At 43.7% G+C, this 24164-nt stretch overlaps 1 protein-coding gene across 1 annotated transcript in view; it reads right to left on the bottom strand.

Moving 5' to 3' along the window:
* SH3BGRL2 (SH3 domain binding glutamate rich protein like 2) overlaps positions 1 to 23394 on the bottom strand; it is a 59940-nt gene extending 36546 nt beyond the window's left edge. The window contains exon 1 of the mRNA XM_072965529.1: positions 22892 to 23394. Coding sequence (XP_072821630.1) covers positions 22892 to 22936 — 45 coding nt within the window. The 5' untranslated portion in view covers positions 22937 to 23394. The remainder of the gene's footprint in view (positions 1 to 22891) is intronic.
* Positions 23395 to 24164: the final 770 nt, after the last annotated feature.

Genomic DNA, 24164 nt, shown 5'->3' with positions numbered 1-24164 from the left:
AATTTAGAGGCAGGAAAGAAAAGGATATAAGCATATACTAATGTACTTGAATCATCATAACATCTTACAAAAGCCTGCATCATCAGCTTTCTCTTCATACCAATACTTTGAAGACAGCACATACTTCCGCAACTTCAACCATCTCTTGTACGGAGTTATAGCTAAAATGTGCATTTCAAAACTGCCCTCTTTCACAAGGGCCAATCCACAGTTCCAAAGCCTTTCTGGAAGTATATGCTTAAATGTCCCACTGTCACCTCAAACTTGACTGCTTAAACAAAACAAAAATGACAACAAAACCTTGTTGTCACAAGGCAAACCTACTATCCACCACCTTTCCTAACTTCCCTGTTTCTGTTAACAATACCTCACTGTGTGGATGACTCAGCATGAACACAGAACTGCCTATAAGTCTGATATTTATTGTTAAAAAATAACCTACCTAGGGGGAGGGTATAGCCCAGTGGTCGAGTGCAAGCTTAGCATGCATGCACAAGGTCCTGAGTTCAATCCCCAGTACCTCCATTAAATCAATCAATCAATCAAGTTACCCTTCCCCCCCAAACAAACAAAAATAACCTAACTAAATTAATGCCTTCACACACACACACACGCGCACGCACGCACTGTTTAACTTGATGAAGACAGCCTCTCCGAGCTCAGTCTGGTAGCATTAAAACAGGGATGGTGCAGAGAAAGTACAGGGCTGTGAGGGGCCCTGGTTCATCTGAGACTTTTTCCAGGACAGTTGGAACATCTGATGAAGGTGTCAAAGGCAGTGGCCTGATCCTCATTTGCACCACTTAGCTTCAATTTATGTTCCTGTTCTGGACAAACCGGAAAGTGGATGGATCTGTGTCGCCTGGGCAAGGTCCTTCTATCAAAGCCTCAGATTCCTCATCAGTGACATGCAGATCAGAATTTGGCACAGACAGTGGCGATGAAAACTAAATGATGTAATGCTCACAGGGTTCTTAGTGCACGGCACACTCCGAAAGAGCTCAACACAACACATGGTAATTACTATTAGTGTCACAATTTTATTTCTAAGGCCACAAACCTCATCAGCTACTCTGTTCTCTGGAAAGCTTTTTCTCCCACCAGTCACTGGAGACGCCTCGGCCACTACAAGTCCATGGTCATTTAGCTCCTCTCTCTCCACTCATTCAGTGAGTCACTCATTCGTTCATTCCAGAAGGACATTCTGGGGGTTGGGCAGGTGCCAGGCACTGTGCTAGGCATGGCGCAGGGGTACACACATGCCTCTGCCTTCTTTCAGCTCGTCCCCGACAAAAAGCTGGGACCTACAGGGAGTGCATGGTCAAAGCACTGATAGTGCCTGAACCATAAATCTTGATCTAAACACGGAGAGGATCTACTCTCTGGAAACACACCCTTTGGTGAGAACAGGTTTCCCCTTTAGATCCGAGCATGATGCTATCACAGGCATACATGTTCTGGCAGGCTGAGTTCTCACGCCAGCCCGGCTGCACTCCATCCCGGCCGGGAAGCAGGCTAACGCTGCCTGCAGGTGATGAGGGCAGGAAGGGGTCTCTTCGGGTGCACCCCTGCACAGAGGCTTGTCACAGCAGAATGCGGCTCAGTGCGGCGTCTAGATTTGCCAAACCCGGGAGCAGACAGGTGCTATTCCCTGACTTTCCCATCCCCACTGCACATGGGGACTGAGAGGAGGAATTCTAGAGTTAAAACTAGGAAGCAAAACAGAAAGAACCACAAATGTCATCCAAGGAAACAGGAATCAACAAACGTCCCCATGGCCGTCCTCAAGGACTCAAAGTCCACCCTGGTGTATTTATGTTATAAATTTATAACCAACATCAATTTTTTTTAAAGCTGATAACCAACATCAGTTTAAACACCTGGTTATTTGGAGTCACACTCGGTTGTCTCTTTTGGAATTACAGGTTTAAGATCAAGAAGTTAATATGTAGGATAGAACTAGACATTATCATATTAACTGAAGTTAGAGATAGACAAATATATGATATCAGTTATATATGGAATCTAAAAAAATGATACAAATGAACTTATTTACAAAACAGAAAGAGACTCACAGACATAGAAAACAAACTATGGTTACCAAAGGGGTAAGGGGAGGAGGGATAAATTAGGAGTTTGGGATTAACATGTACACACTACATATATAAAATAGATAAACAAGGACCTACTGTATACACAGGGAACTCTCTTCAATAACTTGTAATAACCTATAACGGAAAAGAATCTGAAAAAGAATACATATACATATATACGTATAACCTAATCACTTTGCTGTACACCTGAAACTAACACAGCATTGTAAATTAGCTATACTTCAATTAAAAACACTTTTTTAAAGGAAGTTAATATGCAATTAAATCATATCATTTCATTTACCTTCCTAACTGAAACTAAGGCGGGTATCAGAGTTTATGGTCTACAGATGCTGAGTTTAAAGAAATATTTCAGAACTGCTCAAAGAGAGGTTCTCGTGGCCCCGCCACTGGCAGAATGACTCTTCCCGTGAACTTAAATCTAACCCACAACTAAGGACAACACTACCTGTCGTATTTCCTGACTGAGAACCAGTACTTCAGAGTAGCTCAGGCAACTCCCCTCACATGCCAGATCACAGGTTACTGAAACAATATTGGCTTCTGATTCTGGGTATAATTTTGAAAGACATCCACGTAAGACAATGTGAGAACTGAATTCAAATTTAAAAGAAACGAGTCCTAAAACAGGCCACCTCAAATTTACTAACTTTATTTTCCAAAACTACACTTAAATGTTGAATCCCATGTGATCACATATTAGAAAACCAGAAAATTCAGAAGCTCTAGAGTCTAGTACCACCACCAACTCACCTGCCCAACCCAGAAACCTGGATTTCATCCTTGACCCTCCCTGATGATACCATTAATCATCAAGTCAGTAATAATCAAGCTTCGGCTTTCAAATTTTTTCCTGAACCCATCCACGCTGCTCCATTTTCACTCCCAGTAGCCCACGCCACGCCACCATCTCTGTCCTGCCTATTTCTTCCTGTATCTTTCTTCTTCTAGCCAGATTTCCCCAAAACCCACTTTTCACAAAGAAGCTAAAGTGAATTTTTGTTTTGTTTTGTTTTGTTTTTCGGAATTTGTTAAAGAAGCATAAACCTAATGGATTCACATCTCTGTTTAAAAACCTTCCAGTAATTTCCCATTATCCTTGAGATGAAGGTAGAAATCCATGCCCAGGCCCACAAGACCCACCTCTGCACCCCGCACCCCTCTCCCACCCAACCTGTAGCAGTGGTTCTCTCCCCATCAGTGCACCTGGGTCCCCTGGAGGACTTGTCTAAAACACAAATTGTGGGAAGGAGGTAGACTCCAAACTTTCTCCTTCGGTAAGACTTGAGTAGTGCTCGAGAATTTGCATTTCATATCTATACAATGGAATGTTACATAGCCATCTCAATGAATGAGGTACTGATACATGCCACAATATGCAGGAACCTTGAAAACATTATGCCAGAGTGAAAGAAGCTAGTCTTCAAGGATCATGTGTATAATTCCATTTATGTAAAATGTCCAGAGACAAGGCCCATCTATAGAAAATAGATTAGTGGTTTTCGAGGGCTGGGGTGAGGAAGATGGGGCACTGGAGCATGGCTAAGGGAAGTGGGATTGGCACCTGAGGTCCCAAATTCATGTAATCTCACACCTCTCCTTTCCCTACACTTATGTCCTCACCACAGTGACGAACGAACTCTTGCTTCCCTTGCCTTGAAATGCCCTCTTGACTTCTTAACATTTAAGTCCCACTCCTTCTACAAAGCCCAACTTAGGGCCCACCTCTCACCCAGTACCACCCCAGTCCAGAATCTTCTCCACTTACGTCCTCTGAACTTCTACCCATATCCTTCTAGTGTCTAAGAGCCACTGAGTCTTGTCGAGTCAAGTAATTTTCAGTTCTGCAGGGCTGGGAACATATGCTATCCTTCTCTGAATTTCAAGTATCTTGTACACGGCCTCAGCAAATGATGACACGGGCACAGAAACAATGGACGTGAAATTGCCGACACCCAGGTCAACGATCTGGAAATGAGTCATCTGCCCTACAACTATTCAATGACCTGGCAACCGACACTTTTGACAAAATGATAGAACAGAGACACAGAGAGGTTAGTTAGGTAATTTACCCTGTAGTTGGGACTGGAATCCAGATCTCCTAACAAGAAGCCCAACGTCCGCTTCCCTCTTCTGCCAAATGATTTATGTTTAGGAGTTGGGAAACCAAGAATCCTTGTCCCAGAATATCACCCCCAAATGAAAATTCAAAGCTTAAGCTCCATACATTATTTCCAGCAATTAGATTAAGGATATTAGCAAGGCAGCAGTTAATATTTAAAAATTAAGCATTCCAGGAAACACACAATGCATCATGAGTCAGAGATGCAAAAACAGAAGGGAGGAAAAAAAACCCACAAACATTTCAGACATTGAAATGGTCAGATATGGAATATAAAATAAGTATGTTCAGGATGTTCAAAGAAAGAAAAGAGGGGTAATTAAAAAATAAGTGGCAGGTGGACTTTGAGCAAACTAAAGTTCTTCAAAGCTTCTAGAAGACATGAGCAAAGGACCATGGCCACAAGCTAACCAATCAGCCTCCACGCCCCACACCAGTGCCATCCAGGAGTCCAAATAGGAATCCAAATTACAAACAGAGAGGCACAGACCCACCACGCCCCCATAAAAACAGTGCCAAGGGCACAGACCTGTTTCCACTCACAGCAAATGCAAATGAACCAAAAGCACTCTCCTTTATTTCTTTAAGGGACAGCTTTAAGTACTGCCAAATAATCACAAAAGTTACTTTGTGCCAAAGACATTAAAGTGTTTACAAATCCCAAGAGGGGAGGACACCCACCATTGGAGCACAAGGGCTCAAATGTAGAAATTAAAGTTTCAAATGGGCAATTATCCATTCAAAATCTCAGTCCAAGAGCAAGCCACTAGAAAGGGTTTCTAAATGGGAATAATCAGACGACTGAAGATTAAATCCAGAGAACAGGCCAAATGACAAACACACCCTCCTAAAGGTCACTCTCATCTCAGAAATATCCACTCCCTACTCCAAGGTCCATTCTGCTCCACGTGGAGGCTTTGCGGGCATTCAGTCATTTTGTCCTGAAAACAGTTACTGAGCACCAGGCCTAAGATGTGTCAGGTTCACTGTGCGATCGCAGAAATCAGTCTAACTTTGTGGTTCACGTGGGTCATACCTAACTTATCTCATCCCCCACTGTGCCCCTCAAGTCTGCTCACAGCCTCAGTGCTCCTCAAAGCAGCAGGGGTCGAGGACCACTTTGCTCTTGTTCTTGCGGTCTGCACGTCGCCATACTTCCAAGTGCCAATGTTTTAGTATTCTGATACTTTCAAAAAATGAACTTCTAGACAAAGGAAATCACAAAGATCTACAAAGTAGACGCTTAAAGTTTTCATGATTGTAGTCAAAAAACCATAAAGTTATTCTGTAAACTTGCTAGAGAAGTTTCTAAATGTTTACCCTCAATCTCAGTACTTCTATCAGCAACAAGGGTGGGTCCATAGAAACTTACTTTGAGGAGCCCTGCTCCAGGATGGACTGATAAAGAAATTGACTGGGTCTTTACATAAGGGCTCCTCTCTACTAAATCATTTCCGTGTTGTCCACACTTCCTATCCAAGTTCTGTTTATTCTTCAAGGCTCAGCTGCAAACCCACACTGCACTCAGCTCTGCCTACCCAGTGTTTCTCAGGTGGGGCAATTTTGCTCCCCCCGGAGACATCTGTCAATGTCTGCAGACATTTTTGGTGGTCACAGTTGGGAATTACACCTAGTATCTAGTGAGCCAGGGATGCTGCTAAACGTCCTATGACGGACAGGACAGCCCCCCAAAATGTCAATAATTCTGACGCTGAGAAACCCCTACACCAACCACCACCCTCCCTAATGGTCTCCTTACAAACCCCTGTTATGCCCCACGGTCATCAGCAATCTAGCATTTAATGACACAGAGCCCGCACTGTTTATAACAAAATGTGTGTCTGTACCTCTTTCCCCAACTTAACTATAAATTTCTCTGGAGGATGAAGATCATGTGCATCTCACATCTGCACCTCCCCCGGGACTCAGTAGGGTAGCTCTGAGGAGCTGCTCGCCACGTACCTGTTAGCTGATCTGTCTCTTTTCCCACCTGCTTGACGCAATATAAATGGCTCTAACTAATTTCTCCATCAACTCATGTATTAAACTACTTTTACTCTGCATTTTGAAAAAAACAAAACAAAACAAACTTGTATTACTTAGCGACAGGAAGACACAAAATAAAAAACATGAGCAAAAGTCTGAAATGAAAGATGTGAGTGGTTTGATGTTATTGTTTTTACATTCCCCGTCAAGATTACATGTTTACTTCCTTCAAGGAAGAAGTCAGCCAAGTATAAAATATGAACCTAGAATGCCACTATTTTGCCAGACTATCAATGAAAATTACATACAACTGTTCTTATACACGCTTCCTGCTAATTAGAGGATACTTTGCAGAAAAAGCTGCTCTAGCAAAACTTGCTATGATAGTCGAAATCCTCTGCAGTGAGGAGGAAATTCTGCTGAGGATGGCACTTTGCACAGGCAAAAATGACAGGGCTGCAGCCCAAAGCCATGCCTTTATCAGGGGCCAGAGGTGCTGCACTGCAGCAGGGTGTTTGGAGTATGTTCCTCCCACGTCTCCAACAGTCCATCCACAGAGATCCTGAGAGATGATCTCCAAACTACGTCTATTTACATTTGACAAAAAATATGGGGACAGTGATCATTTTCACAATTACATTTTATAGGGGATCATATAATGAGTTCCTGTTTCCGCAGTGGGGGCACACTGATGCCTCAGAGAAAGTCTGGGCCTCCCCACCTGAATCCTATGGACCCGCCCCATCAGTTTTCCCCTCCCTCTGTGGGCTACTGAGCCAGGCTGGACGTTCTGTTTCGGTCCTACACAACTGCCAGGAGGAGATTTCAAAGCTTGCTGGAATCTCCACAGGCATCTCACCCTTCCCACGTGACCCTCAGTCCTGCAACCCAGGCAACATAAAGTCTGTCTTGAAGAATGCCTACAAATTCAAGTGTCTCCACCTCAAACTTCTGCCTATCTTCAGCCATGTAAATTCTGCATTCTGTCTTGACTCAAAACAGTAAGTGGAGAAAGAAACAAAGTAGAGTTAGGGACAGAGCACAGAGAGGCAGCACAACGAAAAAGCAGAGTCTCTCAAAGGTCAAGGAGCCATGGGTCACTCAACAGGTTTTACAAGACCTCATGGAGACCTTGCGATATTACAGACACTGCCCGAGGAACTAGGGGAACACAGGTGACAAAACAAAGCCTCTCATTTGATGCAGTGCATATTCACTGGGGGAAGGGGGTGGGAAATTGGGCTTGTCACCAGGTAACTGTTTCACCATATGAAACTGTCAGTGACACAGAAGTGCCTGCAGGCTCCGTCAGGGAAGGAAAAAGGCAGGTGCTTTGTAGGGAAGAAACACGGGAAGGGCTATCATGCTGCAGTGATGTGTAAGCAACGGACAGAAGCACGGCATCAGATATGTAAAGAGAAGGAACATAAACAGCTGCTAAGATGATGAGGAACAAGAGTCTACAGCTATTAAATCAGAAGCTAGAGAGGAAGGCAGATGGATGGCAAAAGAAGACTACAACTGGGGAACAGACTCAAGAGCCAGGAAGTTACTTTCTCCTGGGACTGGAGAATGAGGTTTTCCGTGTAAGTGAAACCCAACCCTTTAAGCACAAATTTATTGTTATCTTATTTCAAGCTCCTTTGAGTTTAGAAATCTTTCTAGAAGGCACCACATGTGTTCCTGCATTGTTCAGTGGAGTACCTCAAACCAAGATATGCAAACCTGATTGAAGCTGTTCTGGACCGAGAATCACGACGATGACCCATTTTAAGGTCCTTTGATGTGGTGTGCTGACATTCTCAGGGTCCACTTAGGTGTCACAGCCTGCTGGGTTACTTTATGCCAAACAGAGCCCAAAGCTGTGCTTCTGGAATTCTCCATTTCTGCCTTCCAAAGTCAGCTGTCCCCTCTCAGGGCTTCCCGTGGTGACCCCCCTCCTTGCTCTGGACGCCCCCTTTCCCCTCACTCCCTCTGTCCTAGCAAAGACTCCTGCGTCATTCACAGGACAGCCTCCTGCCCCGCAGAATGCAGAACGGCCAATTGCCTCTCAGAGGTTTCTCTGCTGCCTTCCAAATGAAGGTTCTAGAATTCTGCTATCTGGCTAAGAGAAGTAATACTATAATAAAATTATCTCTAATAAGGTAGATTGTTCATGCCACTTATTTAAGAAGCAGTGAAATAAATCATATCCCTCGAGGGCTTGAGGTTGTGCATTCAGACTTTCATCTACATAATCCACTCTAGTCGCGCCTTGGCATGGTCACCCACTCTGGATTAGCTTTCATTTTTGCTGTGGAAGCTACCAAAACAGTATTTCTTTTTTATGTGTTCAATAAATACAACATGCCAAGTTCTCAAATAGGAAACTCAGGGGGAATAAAAAGATGAACAGACCCGTCCTTGACCTCAACAAACTTAGAACTTGTAGTTCAAAGCACTTGGGTACAAAATAATTGTAACCAAGGCTGTAATGTGTTGAAGCCCCAGGAGAGCAGTTCCATGGGCTGGAGGGCAAAGGAGGGAGGGAGAAAGGGGCCTGGGTACGGCTTCACTGGGAAATGTTACTGGCGTGGGCTTCAGACGAAGGCGGGGACTCTGACTAGTCCCAATGCAAAGTGAGCAAAGTCAAGGCAAAGAAAACGGCAGGAGAAAAGGCATGGGAGTGGTGGAGGGTGTAGCTCAGTGGTAGAACACGTGCTTAGCATGCGTGAGGTCCTGGGGTCAGTCCCCAGTCCCTCCCTAAAAAGTAAATAAATAACTAGAAGTTGACACAACAATGTAAACTGACTATACTTCAATAAAAAAAAATAAATAAATTTTTAAATAAAAATAAATAAAAACCTAATTGCACCCCCCAAACAAGGCAAAAAAACAAAAAAAAGAAGAAAAGAAAAGGCATGGAAGGCAGGGGTTAAAAAAAAAAAAAAAACCTGGTGTATTTACACAGAAGTCCAAAGGACAGTGAGAGAAATGCTGTAAAGGTAGGTCAGAATCGGATCCCAGAGGACTTACCCAAGATGCCAGGCCAAAAAGTTAGGCCCCAAAGACAGAAGCTCTCAGAGACCAATGAGGTTTTTCTATGCATTCTGAACCTAACACACAGACTTACTCTTGTTGAAAGCATGATGCTTTCTCCCCCTTCTTTAATGGAAAGGGAATTCAAAAAGGTGAATTATTAATCATCTCATCTCCGCTCATTATCTCTTAGAACCAAGCTCGCTATTAAAATATCCCTGTGGAGCTAACCACAGGGCACCCACGTGTCACGCTCCCTCACGCCACAGGAAGTGCCCACCAATGGAAAAGCGCCAGCCAGTCTAGAACAAAGGGCAGCCCGCACGGGCAAATCAAATTCATTTCTTTGACAAAAAAAAAAAAAAACAGGAAAGGTGACATCTGTTCCAGTTCACAAGCCCATACAATATATTTTGGGGAAAAAAAAGTCAATTTTCCATGGAAGACTTTTATTTAAGCAGCATTTTCTAGAATCTTAAAAACAGCCACCCTCCCAATTCAAGAGATGCTATCATTCTGTCTAGCTCTGAATATGACTTTCTTTGCCTTCATCCAAATAAATACACCTGCTCTGGAGACTTACCTAAGGGACAGATCATTCTAGCATAATATTCCCTATGGCTCTGTTTTCTGTATTCATCTTTTCTCCTCAATCAGAATCTTAGCTATTTGAGGGGAAAGGATCATGCCAGATAATCATGCCACGTCCTGAACATGGCTAAACACTGGGCGATAGAAGATACTCATATAAATGGGAATCGATTAACTCAATTAATTTTCAAAATATATCCCCTCAAGACTCAATTCTGTCATATTGGCTTACATGCGGAATGAAAGAAAACATTAAAAAGTGAGAGCTAGATCTTTAAAAGAAAAATAAGATCTAAACCAGTTCTCAAGAGGCAACAGCAATTATCAGTCATTAGGAAAGTACAAACCAAAACCATACTGAGACACCACTACACACCCATTGAAATGGCTAGAATCACAATCACAGACATTAACAAGTGTTGGTGAGGATGTGGAGAAATTGGAAACCTCGTACATTGCTGGTGGGAATGGAAAATAGAACACTGCTCTGGAAAACAGTCTGGTAGTTCCTCACAAGCTATTGCTGTATGAACCATGAATTCCTCTCCTAGGAATATAGCCAAGAAAACTAAAAACACACTTATGCAAAGACTCCAACACAAACATTCACAGCAGCATTGTTCATAATAGCCAAAAAATGGAAGCAACCCAAATATCCATTAGCTGATGAATAAATAAACAAATTGTGGTATATTCATATAATGGAATATTATTCAGCCACAGAAAGAAACAAAGTGCTGATACAGTCTACTGGACTTTGAGAGCATGTGCTAAGTGAAAGAAGCCAGATACAGAAGGTCACATCCTGTACAAGTCCATTTATATGAAATGTCCAGAATCGGCAAATCCACGGAGACAGAAAGTAGACCCGTGGTTGCCAGTGGCTGGGGGAGAAGGGAATGGAGAGTAACTGCTAATGGACATGAGGTTTCTTTTGGGAGGATGATGAAAGGAATTAGTGGTGACGGTTGTGCAACACAATGAATATACTAAAAACCACTGAAATGATCTTTTAACGGGGGAAAATCACGGTATGTGAATTATCTGAGCTACAAAACAACAATAACATACTGAGAAACCTGAAGCCCCAAGAAGCCAAGTTTCCTGTCCAAAGACACAAAGCTGATTAAACGGCATTAACAGAACCAGACTCCAAGTCTCCCGATTCCCAACACACTGCTCCAGAAGGATCAGGACAAGCAGCGTAGACGGGAACTAGTCATTTAACACCTCACACCTCACACCTCAGCAGAAGAGAAGGATGAACTATATGATCTCTTCAGTTCCTTCCAGTTTTACCACATTCCAAGTCATACACTGTGAGCATTTCCTCTCTGCTACTATAGATGAGAGCAAGGGTTCTCAGTCGGGCAGTGGTGGTGGGGGGGGTCCCTCTAGGGGACATCTGAGAACGTCTAGGGATATTTTTGGTTGTCACAACTGGGAGGTAGAGAGCAGGCATGCTGCTCTATGTCTGCCACGCATAGGACAAGCCCCACGACAAAGAACTACTCAGCCCAAGATGCCAATAGCAGTGCTGCTGATACACCCTGGCTGAGGGGATGATCAACTTCATTTTCAACCTTTACAAAGAAGTTCTGTCCTAGAGTATGATGACCTCAAGCAGCAGTTCTGAGAGTATAGAGTGACTGGGAGGCTGGCACAAGAAAGATGGGAAATAGACACTTTTTACCTCCCATAATAATTAGCTTCCACAAGGAGCCAGATATTCAAATACCCACAGAAGTCTGGCAGTTAACACAAAGAGATGAAGCCAACAAACACGTAATGACCACTTAGGGCTATTACTTCCTTCTTCCCACAAAAAAAAATTTCTCTGGCTCCTACTCCATGAAACATATATAATCCTCTTGATGTGGTCTCAATATGACCCCCTTTTGATAGACATAGCTGCAGAGAAAGACTTTCTATTATAAGCATAACAGAATAAGCTCAGGGACAAATGGTTCAGAGTTGGGAAGACGTGGGAGTGGTGGGGTGCTGTGGCGACCCCAGGGGTACATGCCCCAATGAAGCGGCCACCACTCATCAGCTTGAGTGGATCCTCACCATGATGGAGTGAGGCACTGGGGTCAAGAGATCTTCAGATGTCTCAAGAAGAGAGGGAAATCCAGATTCTGTGTGTGGGTGAGAAAGACATCTCCCAGGATTTAAAATCTTTGCTCACATGAAAAGCTGTTCAATATTGCTAATTATTAGAGAAATGCAAATCAAAACTACAATGAGGTACCACCTCACATTGGTCAGAATGGCCATCATTAAAAAAGTCTACAAATGGTAAGCACTGGAGAGGGTGTGGGAAAAAAAGAACCCTCCTACATTGTTGGTGGGAATGTAAATTGGTGCAGCCACTATAGAGGACAATATGGAAGTTCCTTAAAAAACTAAAAATAAACTTACCGTATGATCTAGCAATCCCACTCCTGGGCATATATCAGAGAAAACTCTAATTTGAAAAGATACATGCAACCCAATGTTCATAGCAGCACTATATACAATTGCCAAGACGTGGAAACAACCTAAATGCCTACCGACAGATGACTGGATAAGAAAGATGTGGAATATTACTCAGCCATAAAAAAGAATAAAATACTGCCATTTGCAGCAACATGGACGGACCTAGTGATGATCATACTAAGTGAAGGAAATCAGAAAGAGAAAGACAAATATCATACGATATCACTTATATATGAAATCTAAGAAAGTGACATTTATATGTGGAATCTAAAAAAAAAAGACAAGAAATTACTTATGAAACAGAACAGATTCACATAGAAAGCAAATTTATGGTTACCAAAGGGGCAGTGGGTGGAGGGATAAATTAGGAGTTTGGGATCTGCAGATACAAACTACTATATATAAAATAGTTATCAACAAGGTGGTCCTATTATACAGCACAGGAAATGATATTCAATATCTTGTAATAACCTGTAATGAAAAAGAATATGAAAAAGAATATACATAAATGTTTAACTGAATCACTATGCTGTACACCAGAAACTAACACAACATTGTAAACTGACTATGCGTCAATAAAAATTAAAAAAATTTAATAGTTCATTTATTTAAAGGTGAAAATTCACAAAAGACTGGAGAATTATTGCTGACTTAATTTAAATGAAACTCATAATATTATTGATGGCTGCCATCTCATTAAGCTCCAACAACTCTACAGATGGGGATGCTGAGATCCGGAGGAGTAAAAAGACTTGCTAAGCTACCCTGCCAGTTAGGGTCCCAGAGCCATAATTTGAACCCAGGTCTTCCTACTCCTAAAATCTACATTCCCTCCACTTCCAAGGGGTACCATGCCAAGTTACTTTAAGAATACAAATTACAAATGCAAAGCCCCGTGAATGGTAGTTATTATTATGAAATATTAGCCTGCATTTCAACACATACTCCTTACAGCTTTTATCAGTCTCTACAGAAGCAAAGCCATCATTTTCACAGGACCTGAGGACACCGCACCTAAAATGATCTGCTCAACAGCTGAGTGAGGACCCCTGGAACTGCTCTAGGGGTCCAGACCCTTTCCCCTTTCTTTAGCTTGAGCTCACACACTGTTATCCTAGCCAGCTTTCTGGGTCGGCATGACCAGGTTCTCACTGGTCTCCAATCAGGGGCTCATTCTGGTGGGCAACATTGGGTAATGAAAAAAGAACCAGATGCAAAAATCAGAAGACAGGGGTTTGAAGCCGGTTGCATCAAGCTGAATGATCCTAGGCATGTTACTTCATCACTCTGTGCCTCAATATTTTCATCTGTAAAATGGGTATAATAAGTTGCCATCTGCAAGGATTAAACAACATGCAGAAAAAAATCCTCCCACATTGCCGGGCACAGGTAAACACTCATTGTTCACCTGCCGTTTCAGCGCTCCCAGGCTCAGTGCGGTAGGCAGGCTTAACCTAGAATCCACCTATCCTGGTATTTTTCTCCCTCTCCTGTGTCCACCACCTTTTTCCACAAAGCCCCCTTATCTCTGTTACCACCATCCACTGTCCATCTGCCAGATTTGAAAGCACCCTGCCTATATCGACAAGCATCAAGATTCAATGATCAGCTTCACAGTCAGGATAATCACTGTCTTTTCCGGGAAGTATCACTCATCTTCATTAAACATAGAAATCGTGACCTTTCTCCACTGCCACCTCCCACCCCCCACCCCAATATCTGAGGTGAGATGTTTGCAGAGGATATTATCCATCAATTCAATCCATTGTCTCATATTTCTCTTCCCTCTTACTCACAGACTGAAAATATTCTATATTAAGTTACACAAATTTGAAAGACAGAGTTCAACTACACAGAGCCTAAGACAGGGCTGGCAAACATGTGGATAAGCCCTGGTCCTCCCTCTTCTGGAGACAGGGTAGACATCAACAATCAATCACACTGTGTGTTTTCCAGCTGATCCCAGAACAGGCTCCCAAACTCCTCTCCCAGCTCTCCAGGCAGCCATCATCCATCAGACAGAGCTGCCATTTGGGATGAAATCTACTTGCCAAGTTTAGGAAGCCTTAAATCAGACCGGGACTCTAAAACCATGTACTATGTAGAGCAAAGAGCAGTGCCCACTTGCACTGTAGTAAGCACTTTGTAGGCAGTGAATAAATACGGTTTTGTGACTTGTGCACAACATGCTGTGTTCTATAATGTGTTCAAAAATTACAGAAGAACTCTAAGTGGTTTGTTTGGGGGGAACAACCTCAAATTGGAATGTTCTTATTAATTCAAGTTTCAGCTGAAAACTCTGTACTTAAATTTACTAAAAACTCTCCAAAAATAACAGCATGCACTCTTGGTTTAGTAAGTATTATGTACTGTACATAATATTTTGATTAATGAACTTGCACGATCCAGGGTTATAATTTTTCATGTTTTTATTACTGTTATTACTACTACTGCTGCTGCTAATGATGATATAATAGAAATACTAAGTAACACGCACTGAGTACTTCCTGTGAACCTGGTACTCCACTAAATATCTTATGTGGAAGAGTTCATTCCTTCAATGCTCACAGCGATCTTACACAGAAGGTACCAGTCCTATCCCACTCTTACAAATGAAGAGGCTGAGGCTACTTGCCTAAAGCCATATCCTTCACCAATGGCAGACAAGGATTTGGACCAAGCCTCCTTTAACCATGAGGCTGCACCAGTGCAGTCACTGGGCTACACTGTGCTCTGTCCATCTGATGACAGAAAACCCATAGATGAGGCAGAAGTAGCTGCTTGGGTTGACTATAAACTGATTCTAGAATTAAAAAGTCAGCAGATACTCAACCCAAAGACCAACTTTGACTAGTATGTACTTTATCATAAAAGGACAAAGCAACTCAAACCTCCTGTCAGCTGGGGACCCAGGCTTTGGGAAATGGCTAATTCCATTCAAAGGAACTGTCTCTAATGAATGTAATTACTACAACAGAGAACCTGGAAGCTTTAATCTACATGGGAATGTCGTGAATGAAGACCATACTCCCAACTTCCTGTGCAACCCACAGGTGGAAAACTAACTCAAAAGCTATGCTGGCCGAGTTGCTTTGGGTTTGTTGTTTTGTTTTGAACATTGGATGGGGACAGAGAAGTGGCTGCTGCCTTTAACTATACGTATTTGCATTTACCAAATACCACTGAGCTGACTTCTCAAGCAAGTCACCTAACTGGGTCTCTCTTACTCTGAGCCCTTCCACACCCAAAGCCACTAAAACCAAGGTGACAAAAAGCGACTTCCAAATCTGAGCTCTCTATAACTGGTTGGAAATGGAAAAATGCATCCTGGAGTGGCAGAGCACTCGGCCCGCAGTCACAGCCAACGTCCCATTTCCGGCTTTGAGAACTTCGAGATAATTTGGCAGAGAGCCCACAAAGGTCCCACAACAAGGCGGACACGCCCTGATGGACACCGCGCCCCACTCTTCCACTTTCAGGGGTCAGTGTCAGGAAACCCCCTCTGGGGTTTTGCCAGTTCCTACGCCAGCCCCAAAGAGCCAGGTCCCCTCAGGAATAAATAAGCTGTCAATGGTAACAAAGGGTATCAGATCTAGGAGACCAGCCGAACTCTTTCAGTCTCCCAGGGGCCGCAGAGCCTCAAAGTACCTGGGATTATAGGTAAGGGGGGGTCTCCCCACCTCTGCTGGAATCTCGTTCAGCTTTCAGTCCTACAGCAAAGCTGTCATGAGTCCATAAGGGAAACATTCAATTAAGAACTTTTCCTAGGTTGATTTCTTTGTTGGAGTTTGGAAAAAAACCAACACACAAGTTATAACAACATTACCTTTAAATGACCACAGGTCAGTTCCTGAGTGACTAGCCCATGCTGGCAGATAAACTCAGAAAAATCCATTAAAAGGACTAAAGGGAAACCACTGCTTTAAACTAGATTGCTCAGTTGCAGCTGCTGTTGGTTTCCAACCTCCAACTCTCCAACCCCTCCTGCTCCGCCTCTCCCAGCCACCCAAACCACCAATCAAAAACTTGGCAGTGGTAAGTACTCATCACTGTCGGTCTAAAAGCACCAAACAGAAGGGTTCAATGACATGTTGTTCAGCTCCAACTAGAGAGAGGACCCCAAAAGACAAATGGACATAATCAGAAGTGGAAAATCTCCCTCACATGCTAATAAGCATTTGCCATTCCATAGGAAAAAAAATAAAATGTTCACTAGGTTTCTAATTGGAAAAGCTAAGATCCCTTTTCACCAAATGGACAAACAGAATAATACAAAATTAATCACAGAAAAATAATGAACACAGGAATATGATTTATATCAGAACTTAGGTTTCTAACTAACTGTGGCTAAAATAACACCCATTAAAACAGTTCCTACTGAAAGATTGATGAAACCTGAAAGGGTCTCCTGAGTTTAGAGTTTGGAGGGTAAATTTTGAAAAAATTAACATTTAGCAGCTGAATGAATTATTTCTTGATCCTATTTTTTCAAATCTGCATTAAAATAGTGTTTTAAAATTTCATATATAAAGATCAGTAAGTCATGCTAATTTTTACATTAGAAGTGAAACATTTATTAAGAATCTAGACTTTTTCTATTCTGTCACGCATTTTTAACTTTACTGAAAAAAAAACGCAATTCACTTCAGAACTTCTTATAAACTAAACATGAAAAAAATTTGAAGAAATATTCTTTAGTTAGGATCTCACATTGCTTCCTGCAGAACTGTTGGGGTTTTTCCACAATCATTGTTTTCTATTTTTGATCAAAAAATTGGAAAACACAGAAAAAAGACTCAATTAGTCTTACATTCCTGCAATGTGGAAACCACCCCATACTTTTATAAATAGTTGTCAAAATATAGTTTTCTCAAATAGAATGCAATATTTATTTAAAGTGTCCTAACGCAAACGGATTTTTTTTAAGTCCCTAATTTCGTAATGGAGTCCATGCCCCTGATTATATTTACTATTTACAAGTTTTAAATATCATAGAATGGAAAAAATATCAAATTTGGGAAACATTAAAATGAACAAGAAAAACTGCAGTCAGGTGTCTTCACTTGGGATATTGATAAATCTCCCTTTCTAGCCATGGACCTTACTATATATTGACTATATTCCATATAATTCAACATCCAGCTGCTGATTTTAAGATTCAGGAAATTTGCCCACAGTCTTTCTAATGAAAGAGGGGGAATGCCATCAATCAGTCTTTCTATTTCAACTCTCATCTTGCATGCTGTTACAGGTGTAATTATGTCCCCGCAAAAGATGTAATTATGTCCCCCCAGTACCTATGACTTCTGACTTATTTTGAAAATAGGATCTTTGCAGATGATCGAGTTAAGATGAAGAAGTCATTAGGGTACGCTCAAGTTCAATTCAACTGTGTCCTTACAAAAGGGGGAAATATGGACACAGAGACAGACATACACACAGGGGAATGCCATGTGGACACGAAGACACATCACGGCCCTCCACCTACGTGCTGAGGAGGGCCAGAGATTGCCAGCAAAGCATTAGAAGTTAGGAGAGAGGCATGGAACAGAGCTTCCCTCACAGCCCTCCAAAGGAAGCCACTGAGCCAACACCCTAACCTTGACTTTTAGCTTTCAGAACTGTCAGACAGATTTCTATTCTTTAAGCCCCACAATTTTTGATACTTTGCTAACGGCAGTCCTAGAAAACCAATACACAAGCCTTCCCAGCCTGAAGTTCCCTTACAACTTTGTCCTCAGGGCCCCAACTTATTCCTGCTTCTTCTGATTATTCCTTATACACTCCCCACCACCTCCCTAAATGCCCTCCACGCCCTGCCATTCCAACGCCCTGCAGTGCTGTTCCTTGTCTGGGGTACCACTGGCATTTTTCACAAGGCAGCTCTTATGGGGGATTATACATCAAGCATCCCTGATACTCTCATTCCCCCAAGGGCGTGACAGTACCCACAGTGGAGAAATTCTGCTCCAGGAGCTTTGAAGCCACCTGTCTGCCAGACTTCAACTGGGGGTCCCACCGTCTACCGCGTATGAACGCATTCAGGTCAACTTCAGCTTCTCCATCTATAGAATGGGAATAAACCTTGCCATACATGACTCTGAGGATTCAATGAGTTAAAGATCCTGGCAAGCCCAGGCTTACCCTCACTAGCTCCTTCTGGCGTTAGAATCACTTATGAATTAAGGCTCACACCTACCTGGTCACATCCTGACTTTAACTGCCTTAGAACTCCTTTTAGAAGCTCCTGTACACAAGTGAAGCTTCACAAAACATCCTGTGGAGATGGAACTGATCACTGCATGTTTAAAATAGTTCTAAGTCATGCAAAGCCAACCATGGGTATGCCCTTGTACAGCTGCAAAGAGCGAGAGGAATCTGAGCATAGTTTCTATGTGTTCCCCTCCACCCCTACCCCTACTTGAAAGCATAGTAGGGCAAAGGTCCATGTTTTCCATCTCTGCTTCCAATTTCTTTGTACCTTTCCCTCCCAGGGACGGCCCCCTCCAACATCCAGGGATGTACAGCTATAGTCTAGCTCATATCACCTCGTCCCAGGGAAACATCCCCCAATCAGTCCTTCATTCTCCCTGAAGAAATGGCTTGCATCCCACGTCTTTGGGAGGTGGAGAGTCAGCACTGATTTGTACCATGAAGGCAGAGTCTGTGTCTGTTCTCCTGACCATCATACACACCTAGCACCCAACAGAGAGCCTGGTACTTAATAGGTTTTCAATGATTGTTTGATGAGTGTGTGTCAATCAGTGTATGAGTGGATGCACGAACAAATACATTCAGGAGTCAGGAGATCTGGCTTCCATTTAAGCCTCAGCTCTGCACCGACTGACATAAATGACCTCAGGGAAGCCACTTAACCTCTATGCTCAAATCTTCTTCTCTGTGAAATGAGGTGGTTGGACTCACTAGCAAATCTCTTTCGGGGTTTGTCCAGCTCTAACAACCGAGCCCAAGAACTTGAACAAAGAGTGGAAAACTTTATTTCCTTTTTGAGAAATTTCAGGCAGGACAAGCAGGAGGGTAAAGGTTTTTTGAAATCACATACCAGGGGTCCCTCCCTGCCAGGCAGCACCCTGTTCCCTGCGGACAGAAGACTCCAGACAGCATGCCAGCCACAGGTCCTGAAGACATCTCTCAAGATGCTGAGCACCCTGGAGTTTGTTATTATGGGCTGCTTTCAAGGACTACCTGTCCTCAAAAGAGATCCACAGGGACTTCTGCCACCTGCCCCTCCCACCCAAGGTCCCTCCCTTTCCAGCCTGAACAAGGTGGGCTCAGGCACTCTCTCCCCAGCTCCAAATCCAATTCAGTCCCTCTCCCTGCCATCTGCCTGAGGCTCCCACATGCATATTTTATGATTTCTGGCACATTTCCTCCTTATCTGACATCCTGCAATGCCTCCCTCTGCTGCCTATATTATTTCTATCTCTGGTAAGAATGGTCCCGAAAGAGGCATGTGTCCTTGGGCTGTACTTTATTACCGGTGGTTTCACCTTTCCTATCTTATCTCCCTGCCTGCTCCCCACCTGAATTCCTCGAGGATAGAAACCACCCTCTGCTGTCCTCCAATTCCCAGAAGACCAAGGACAGAACTGGGCAAAGAGCAGACCCTTCGAAAACGCTTGTTGAAAGAATAAAATAATGAATGAGTGAAATCACCGATTCTAATGTTTTTCAATTAGAAAGTCATATTAACATATTTCCTGGGTAAAATTACCAAGACCGCCCCTTTTGGGTATAGAACCAGAATAAGTTAAATTTAAAATGGTGCTTCTCTGACTTCGCTATTTTCTTTAGACTGAAATAAAACGTCCTTGAGTACGACATGAATGACAGCAAGATGATGGGCTGCATAAGAAATCTGATTTTCAGGATTCCATAGCATAATAATGGGGCATTATTTTTATTCCCTAGTGACAGCAGGTTGTACCTGGAGCTGGGGAAGAGAAAAGGACAATTATCCCTTAGTGTTAATTAATTATTCCAGTACCACTTTAAAGTGTTGAAGCAGGAGAGTTCAGGGAAATCAGAACAAGACATGAGGATTTTCCCTAAACAGGTGGTTTATTTAAATCTTTTGTTGATTCAGGCAGAGCATCTTTTTGGAAAATTCCTGGGACTGACTTAGCTGCTTAGTCTAATTCTAGTCACATTCTTTCCTTGCAGTTTAATAAACTTCAGCTAAAACCAAACTGACTCGGGAATCAAATTCTTTGTTCCTCCGTGTACTTGCTGGTGACGGTTGGTCATCGAATGGAACAGAGCCAATGGACAACACAACATTGCTGGAGGGGAAACACTGCCACACCGTCATGGCAGCGGAACTCGGCATCATGCTATCAGCCCCAGTGAGCCTCTTCTGCTCAACAGTTGACCTAAATGATCCCATTCCATCTTAGGACTCATTAATTCTTGCATATGAGCATAACCTTATCGTTATCAAAAGTATCTATATGATATAATTGCAGAAGAACATAGGAGATATTACAACGGGTGAGACTCAATGACTAAGGATTCTTTGAGACCTGAAAAGATCAAGTACGTTAAACTAGATAACTAGTGTTTACCAACTGCACGTCTGTGATAACCAGAGTGTCTTCCAGCTCAGATCGATTCATGTCGGAAGACATACCATTGGGCGGGGCAGTGAGGGGACCTGAGACCTCACCAGAGACCTCTCACCGCAGGATGAGAATAAATTCACCTTGATACTAATATGTATATTGTTAAAGTGAAGGAAGCTGTTATGAGGATTTATCTACATTTACCCAACGAATGAAGTCCAACCATTTTGAAGCTAGAGTGCAATTCTGAGTTATTTATCTCAATCCTTCATTCTCTGGACAAGAAACTCAGGCAGAGATGAGGTACCTCAACCAAGCTCACATCACTCGTCAGAGCCTATCTCAAAACTTGGGTATCTTTAGTCTAGCTTCATGTGCAAAACACCTAACATTAAATTTAAATATTAAAAAGGCACACAGCAGGCAGACAATAAATATTTGTTAATAGTACTGAGAAAACAGAGATGCGGGGTTCCAGAACTCTCCTGATAAACTACCTACTGACAGGATAGGCCAATTACCTCAAGTTTTGACTTTGGCTTGTCCAATGTCAAATGTAGTGTGGGCTTCTTAATACTATAAAACATCCCTTCTGCAATCAATAAAAGGCTATGGTAACAATTACCGAAATTTGAAAAAAATCTACCCACAAAACAGCAAGGGTCTCCGCACACATGAAATATTGCTTCGGTGGAGAAATCTATAAAAGGCAGGTATGACTAAGCAGTCACAAATCACAAGAAACACCAGAACTATCAGGAGTCTGCGGACCAGGGCAAGCCTGCAGAGAAAGATAAATTGTAGTTTCCCATCTACTTTTTCTAATGCAAAAGAGGGCCTTTATTCCTATTATAAGTTAATTCCTTTAAACAAACAAACAAACAAACAAACCTCAGTGTTGTATTGGAAGCAACATTTTATTTCATCCTCCATCTCACCTGTTTCAGAAACAAATTTGGGGAAAATCTGGTTGAGTTGCTGAGCAGGTAACTGGCCAGACCAAATTTTAAGCCATCAATATTGCGCTTTTTTGTTGTATTTGTATATATCTCACCAAAGAGCTACTTAAATTTACAGTTTAACTCTTAGCTAAGGTAATCAAATCTTAATAATCGCATAAAATATTGCTACACGTCTTATTTAGTGGGCTATCAAGTATATTACTGAATTTTTCCTTAAAGTCTGACATCTAGCTATGTAACTTCTTCTTAAAAAAAAATTCAACGATATCGACCAAACAAAACAGCTTAAAATAATTAAAATGGCCACAATTTATATATCCTTAAGGTGAAACTGAGCACAGTATTCCATTACAGGGGAAAAAAAACAAACACACCACATCTCCATATAGATGTAAAAATATTTATAGCACCCTAGGCAAAAAAAAAAAAAAAAGGACAAAACAAAAAACCCTGGCACTGCTGGACAAACCTGGTTTACGTTCTCTTTGCTCAGGTACAAAACTGAAGAAATGCACTTGGCGGCGGGGCAAGGTGGGTGGAGAGCAATTCCCACTTAAACTTGTTCCATTCCGAAGCTAGGGGAGCACACCAAGCAGCCTAACAAGCGCCCGTACAAAACCTAACCGGGCTGAAAGTCCCAAATCGGCAAGAACTGACACCAAGGGAAGTGGGGACCCCCCCCGGGACCCCCCACCCCACGAAGCTCTCGGACCACCCCTCCTCAAATTCCCGAGCCACGGAACTGGCGCTGGGGGCTTCCCGCCGACTCCATTTTCCTGCCGAACTGTCTCCCCCTCAGGCGGTGCAGAGTGGGCATGTGGGTGAGTCCGGGGTCCCGCACCCACCGCTGCTCCCCGCCCTATTCATTGTTGTCCATGTGCGATGGATCACCTGCCGGCGCGGGCTCCCGCGGCCGGACGCGCAGCGCGCCGAGACGCGCAGGGGCGAGCGTCGCGCGCCTCCCTCAGGACCCGCGCCCGGCGCCCCCGGCCCGCGCAGACCCGACCCCGGCCCGCGGCCGGTCCCCTCGGTGCTCACCGCCACGAAGCCCGAGGAGGAGGCGATGAACACGCGGATGACCATCGTCTCGCCGCGCCGGGACGGACCGTGTGCTCCCGCGGGCTCGGGGCTGGCGCGGACACGGAGGCAGAACTCGGCTGAGAGCCGCCGCCGCCGGCGCCGCCACCGCGGGGCACAGCGCTCGCGTCTGGGAAGATCCGGGGATCCGGATCCCTTCCGCCGGGTCGGCAGATAAAAGCTCAGCGCCTCCCGGCCGCCGGCCGAGGTAAGGGGGAGTGGGGAGAGGGAGGGCGAGGGCAGGGAGCCGGCCTCGGGGCGTGATGGGAGTTGTAGTCTCTGTCCCTCCCTGGAGTGGCGGGTGAACCGAGCTCCTTCCAGCCTCCTCCTTCCTACGCGTCCATCCCGGACGCGCGCAGGTGCCTGGAGGGCAAGCCGAGGCTGGAAAGAAGCTGTGACGGGGGTGGCGAGGATCCTGGCCAGACGAGGAGGGGAATAGAAAGCTAGGCAAAGGGGCTTGGCTCGGAGTCCTAGCTTGGGTTCTGTGTTGTGGTTTACTGGTTTGGAGCATCCCCACCCAGAAACGTCAACAAACACTGTGGTGCTGCGGAGATCAATCGTCTCCGGGCCGCCTGTGACCCCGCGGCTGGCGGGGTGGGGCGGGCCGGGCGCTTGGAAGGTGGCGGCGGTGGCGGCAGTGGGAACCTTGGGGACGATGGGGGCGGTGGGGCTGGGCGCTCCTCTGTTTTCCCAGCGGCTCTGGAGATTACAGAAAGGTGATTCTCTGGGGTAAATGAGAGGGTTTCTTTTTGTGTAGACGCTTAAAATTAGAAACCCAGGTGAGAGAACAACCGGCATTTTATTTTTCTAGCAAAACTGTAATTGTAGTAGAAAAAAAAATACTAGGAAAATTAGAATCCTACTATCAACATCGGGAATCAGGACCCCACCCGCCCCACCCCCTTCCCTGCACAATGGCTTCGCCTCATTGCACCTAATATTTACAGTTGAGCCAAACCTGTGCCTTTTTTTAGACCTGCTGCATATTCCAGCGCAGTCTCCCAGGAGGGTGCTGTTAAATAAAAGCTTTTATGTAGTTGCTAATAGTTTAGGAATACTTCTTTAGCAAGTGGTTTCTGTTTCACAAAAGCGCAAGCCTTTCACAGTTTCGTGAAAATGAACCTGTTTTCCCGGCAGTACTGTATTTACTTTCTTCCTTTCGGCAGGGGAGTTTTAGCAGAGTTCTGGGAACAATGTTAATTAATAGTTCTAGAAAGAAAGAAATTAGATGATG

This window comes from Vicugna pacos, chromosome 8 (genome assembly GCF_048564905.1).
Source record: "Vicugna pacos chromosome 8, VicPac4, whole genome shotgun sequence".
NCBI lineage: Eukaryota > Metazoa > Chordata > Mammalia > Artiodactyla > Camelidae > Vicugna > Vicugna pacos.
Note: the sequence above shows the minus strand (reverse complement) of the source record. Positions and strands in the feature narration are given on the sequence as shown.